Source organism: Hippopotamus amphibius, chromosome 5 (assembly GCF_030028045.1).
Source record: "Hippopotamus amphibius kiboko isolate mHipAmp2 chromosome 5, mHipAmp2.hap2, whole genome shotgun sequence".
Taxonomy (NCBI): domain Eukaryota; kingdom Metazoa; phylum Chordata; class Mammalia; order Artiodactyla; family Hippopotamidae; genus Hippopotamus; species Hippopotamus amphibius.
Window position 1 is genome coordinate 106,390,775 of NC_080190.1, and position 6,000 is coordinate 106,396,774.

Sequence of the window (6,000 nt, forward strand, 5' to 3'; positions counted from 1 at the left end):
CAACAGTTGAATGGATAAAAAAGATGTGGTATATATATACAATGGAATATTACTCAGCTGCAAAAAGCAATGAAACTGGGACATTTGTAGAGACATGGATGGACCTAGAGACTGTCATACAGAGTGAAGTGAGTCAGAAAGACAAAAACAAGTATCGTATATTAACACATATATGCAGAATACAGAAAAATGGTACAAATCAACTGGTTTGCAAGGCAGAAATAGAGACAGAGATGTAGAGAACAAGCATATGGACACCAAGTGGGGAAAGTGGGGAGGGTTGGGGGGGAACAAATTGGGAGATTGGGATACCAAATTGTACCCTCTAAATATATGCAGTTTATTGTATGTTAACTCTATCTCAAAAAAAGTTCTAAAACAAACAAACAAAAAAACTGGCTTCCTTAACATTTAAAAAAAGGGAGGGGAGGATAAAGGGAGTGAACTACACCCTAGCCTCAAACTTAATTCCTGCCTAAGGAATTCCAAAAGTCGTATTTCAGTATTTTTAAGACAGGACAAAGCTAACGCAAGATGTTCTTTATGAAGGTGAGAAAAACTGCATGTATGATGAGAAAGTCTCAGAATGTTCAAAGAACTGAATGGCCAAAGTCTCTAAACGTATGAAAAGGAGAATTTGTTTGCTCTAGAATCAAGAATGATTCCATGAAATAAACTGGCTTCCAAACTGGAAAAAACTCGTAACACTGAGACGTGAGGTACCAGGCCACACAAAAAAAAATGTTATAGTTATCTGCAATAAAAATAAGTAATGATGATAATAAATAACGGTTTATCATTTACTAAGTGATCACCTACTGGCATATATACTTTGCATACATGAGGAAACTAGAAGTTAACCTATTTGCTTGCAGAGAAAGAGGATTAAGACTCAGGTCCCCCCCCCCCCCCCCCTCGCTTTAGGCTCTAAGAATGCTCTTACAGACTGTGTTATACTGCCTCCTACAGGTAATCAAAGGCTACAGGGCAATGGAAAAAAAAACTGATTTAACTCTCCCCATGGGAAGAAATAACTCAGTTCTTGAACCTAACACTCATGAATTAAGAAGACAAAAATACTCCATAGATGGTACCTGGGGTCAATCACAAGGTAACACCCCAAACTAAGGTCAGCCTGAATGAAAACAGAGACATGATTAGGATCAGTTCAGAGTGGAAACATCCAAAATCCAATCAAGGGAATCAATAAGCAGCCTTAGACAAACATGGGTTATTAAACTGTACTATCCTCAGTCTGATGAAATAATGTCCTAAGAGAAAAAAAGGTGGCCTGCAGGTTATATCTGTAAAAGGGGAGTTAGGGGGGGGCCAAGGGTAAAGGAGGGATAATTCAGGAATTAAGTTTAGAAAAGGTTTTACCTAGGAATGAATTCCCTAATCCAGATATATGCCTAGGGGAGAAGGATACACCATACTAAGTCTATCATAAGGTTATCCAACTAATTCCTCTTTCCCTGATTTCTGTCTGGCTCACTAAGCAGCTAATTATAATTTGCACTCCCATTCAGATCTACCTACTACACTGAAGAAGATAAGAGTAACTGGTCTCCATTCTGATTGTCATTTTAAATTTTTCTAAATAACCAACTTACCATTTAGAAAAGCACACTTTCATTTTCACAAGCCCTTCACCTCCATCATACTACTAAATCACTTCAAGAATATGTAACTCTTTAAAGCCTCTAGACTCCTATTCTGTAAAATGGGAACTGAACAATCACTTGCCAGAGTAAGGGACATCTGTGTCTGGCATACAGAAGACAAGTCTGGCACTTCACTGCCCAAGCTCACAAAGCTAGTAATTGCAGAAAGCTGAGAGCTGAACCTAGACTTACTCCAAAACTCTTTTTTTCCATTGCAACATTCCTTATAGACTCTAGTCTCATTTATCACCAAGAACTGTAAGACCTGGGACAACTTACTTAACCTTTCTGGGCCTTATATCTTTAAGTGACCTTCCTTCTAGGGCTTAGGCAACTAAAACTTGTGCAAAAACTGTTGCCATTGCCCCCTGAGAAAAACAACCCCATGCTTTAACGTTAAAGCCTCAACTTCTGAGAAACCTCTGCGCTACGGGGTTATTGGAGAGTGCCTAATTAACTCCAGTATAAGTGTTCTGAACAGCAAGATCACTCCAATAAACACACAAAGGGACTAATATCTGAAAGGTGACTTTCTAAAATCAATGACTGGCTACCAATACAGAGGAATAAATTCCATCCACCACCACACGCTAATAGTCTAAGAAGGACTGATCAGTGTTTGGCTTCAAAAGGGATTATCAAAATGGTAAGGCTATTATCTTTAGATTAGAAATATTAAAACAAGAGCTAAGGAGAACTAAAGCATAGCTTACTTGTTTTATAACTAAGAACTTATGATTTCAAGGAGTTTGGGAAATACACTGTCTACCAGTCCAAATCAACTATTTGGTACAAATAACTTTACATTAAACATTTAAAATATTCTAAGTTTAAAGTAAACTGCATTTATAAGAAACTTTTTGAAAAGGTAGGATGATAGAAAATCTCAGCACAAAAATCTGGGTAGAAGGAAACAAAAACTGCCATAATTTACCAAAAGTACGCCTTTGGAGAGAAAAGTTCAACAAGTTTAACGGAGATGAATTTAGTAAAATTATTCACGAAAAAGAAGCCTTATCCAAATAGCTTCCTCCACATTTGCATACTGTTCTCATATTTCACATTATCCTGACATGATAAAAAAGAATTTTCTCGGTTGGATGTTCTTCTGAAAGGGGCAGCGTCAAAGGTTAAGGAAATTGTTTAATTCATTCTTCAAAGAGTTACCAGATTTGACTTCCACCAGCACGCTAAGACTACCAACATAAAGCAGCTTTTCTAAAATCACAGCTAATAACATTCTGACCACAAAGCCAACCTTACAGGGTTAAAACCTTCAACCTCGCTCACTAAACTTTCCTTTTGATTCAACCCGATGGGCAATGAAATTTGAGTCATGAAAAAATTAAAACAAATTCAGCGCTAGGATTAGAAAATTGTCATCTCCTCCCCCTTCCCGCGGCCCCCCACCCCCCGCCCCGTAACTTTTGAAAACTTGTTCCCAGGTTTTCCAACCCCCCAGGCGTAAGCTCCCTACACCTATCTCCCAACAAGAAAGCTGTCTTCACCCAGAAAAGTGGGTTTTTTTTTTTTTCAACTAACAAACCTTTCCCCCAAAGTGGAAGCAGTATACACCGTACCTGGGCGTTGGCTTCGTGGAGTTTGTGCTCGGTAGAGACGTGGTGCCTCAGAAGGAGGGTTTTCTTGTAGTTGCGGGTCCCTCGCGAAAGCTCGTCGTGGCCCACTTGAGGCAGGTCCCCGCCTCCCCCGTCCTCGGGGGTCTTGTGGCACCAGCCGCAAGACATAAGGCCAGTATCCTTGGAATAGCGCAGCCAGGGGAAATCTTTGAGCCAGGAGGTCTGAAAGGAGCACTGGAGCTTCTGCATTAGGGACTTGGGCCGCGCGAGCGGGAAGTGCTGGACAGTCTCTCCTTCGCCAGCTCCCACACCGCTGCCCTCCGCTTCGTCCCCGCCATCGCCGCCCGACCGCCTGCTGCTGCTGCAGCTGCCGCCTTCCGCCCCACTGCCGTCGCCCAGGCTCGCCCCCTCCTCTTCGTCCTCGGTGCTGTCGCTCAGGGACGCGCCGTCCTGCAGCAACTCCTTTCCCTCCAGCGCGTCCAGCTCCAGCTCCACGGCCGCGGGCCCTCGCCCATTGAAATGCCTCAGGGGCCACGCCGAGGTCTCGGGGCGGCCGCGGCTACTGCCATTGTTGCCGAGCCCCCCGCCGCCGCCGCCGCCTCGGAAGGCCAGAGTCCGACGGTTCCTTTCCGCTAGCAGGGGGCCCCCCGCGCCACCGCCGCCCAGCGAGGTGGGGCCGCCCGCGTCTTGGGGGAGCAGCAACTCCTTGGTTTCCTCGGCGGCGGCGGCGGCCGCCCCGGCGGAGGCCTCCAGGTCTTGGGGCTCCAGGCCCTCCAATTCCACTTCCTCGTCGGCCCCCCGCCCATTGAGCTGCTGCGGCGCTGGCAGCTGGGGCTGTCTTGGCTGGGGCTGCTGGGGCCAAGCCGAGGCCTCCCCGCCAACGTTATTGTTCGCGGAGCCGCCGCCGCCGCCGCCGCTGGCGGTGACCAACCCGCCTCCTCGGAACGCCAGCGTCCTGCGGTTCATTTCACTGAACGACATGGCGCGCGCCGCCGCCGCCGCCCGGTGCCCCGGCTCGCGCCCGGCCTCGGGCCGCGTCCCGCGCGCTCCCCGCCGCTCCCCCTCCGCTTCGCCCCCGCCCCCACCCCGGGCGTTCCGGTCTCGCGGGGCCCGGCCTCGCCCGGCCGCCCGGCTCGCGCTCGCTCCCCGGGGCTGCCTCACGCGTCCGCCGCCGCCGCCGCCGCCGCCGCCGCCGCCCGCCGGGCCGCCGCCTCCGGCCGCCTCCTCCGGCCGCCTCCTCGTCCTCCACCCCCGCCCCGCGGCGCTCCGGGCAGCGTCCCGCGCGGAGAAGGGGGCGGGCGGCGGAGAGGTGAGCAGCGAGCCGGGGCGCGTGGGGCCTTCGAAGTTGAGAGGCGGAGTGCGGGGAGACCCTCCGCTGCCCCCTCTTTAAAGCCGCGCGCGCACACCAACCCTCCAAACAGATATCCTTCCTCCGGCGCGCCGAGGAGTCCCGACGCCGCTGCCGGCTTCCGAGGCGCCGAGAGCGAGAGGCACGTTAAACTGCCGAGCTCCGCCACATAACGAACCGACAATAAAGCCGGCGGAGCGTTTCCGTCCGACCAGGCCCTGGCGGAGGTCGAATGGCAAATGAACAACGGACCGTGCGCCCACAATGCACCGGGGTAGCAGTAACCGCTGGAGGGGGAAAGGGTGGGGGCCGGGCTGGGGGAGGGGGGCTGGGCTTGGGGCTGGGCTGGGGTGGGGTGGGGGCGCCAGGGGACCGGGAAAGGGGCCGGGCCGCGCCTCCGGCCTGGGGGCGGGGGGTGCGGCCGCGGGGAAGGAAGTCGGCCGAGGGGCGGGGGACAAAAGGCCGGGCGGCGGGCCGGGGGTCTCGGGGAGGGGGCGGGCGTGTGCGGCCGCGGCCGGGCCCCGCCGAGGACAGACAGCTGGCGAGTGTCAGGGTCCGGCCGCCTGCCCGCCGCCCGCGCGCACCTACCCGCGCCCGGGACGCACATTTCCCTGCTCTCGCCACGAGTTCACCTGGGACTTTGGAAATAACTGTGCGGTGGGAGCGGCGCTCCAGCCTTGTCATTTGCTGGGGGTGGGCGGCGGTGCCCGAGGAAGTGAACTTATTTTGTTCCTTCACAAAGACTGGACCAGGCTGTGCCTCTTCACGCGAGGAGGCTACAAGCCACGGACACCTCCCCGTCTGAGGCATTGTGTGTGCGAGGCAGCAGCTCGGGCCCAAGGCAATAATCATTTCACAGAAAATGCGCCGCCCCGAGTGTCTTATTGCTGTGATGAAATGGAAATTTAAATAAAAGGTCGAACACGTGCGTTCAGTGGGAAGTATTGACATGGGTGTTACATCACCAGCAGCCAATCAGATAACTGCAGTCGTGTTTATACTTCTACAACCACCTTGTGAGTATTACAGTATGTCATAACGTTATAAATATTAGGCAGGGTTTTCCCCAAGAGTGGGGAGGAGTCTGCTTGTACAGACGCAGCGTGCGACTCCGCAGATCGCGTGTGGGAAGACAAGAATTGATTTTTGTCTTTTTTTTTTTAACTGTTTACACTGCATGTGGAATTTAGAATGATCAGAAGAACAGATGGAGCTGGAAATGAAACTCTTACAATAATAATCGTAGTCAAGTTTTTCAGAGAAAGGTTTTCCAACTTAGAGCCCTTATATTCCTATTTTAAAGAAATTTTAATATGCTAAATTTAGCAAATTCTAAAGTGTTTAGACTCATTTTACTATTTTGAAATGTGAAACAAACTTTTAAAAACAAAAGAAAAAAATGGGAAATAAA

General features: G+C 50.5%; 1 protein-coding gene across 2 annotated transcripts in view; it reads right to left on the bottom strand.

The window, feature by feature from the left end:
- ZBTB10 (zinc finger and BTB domain containing 10) overlaps positions 1-5,273 on the bottom strand; it is a 36,698-nt gene extending 31,425 nt beyond the window's left edge. Inside the window, exon 1 of one of the 2 annotated variants that reach the window (XM_057736928.1) lies at positions 5,178-5,273. In XM_057736928.1, the coding sequence (XP_057592911.1) occupies positions 5,178-5,273 (96 nt within the window). Of the gene's footprint in view, positions 1-3,244; positions 4,279-5,177 lie in introns of those variants that run through there. The other variant, XM_057736926.1, reaches the window with a different exon arrangement.
- Positions 5,274-6,000: the final 727 nt, after the last annotated feature.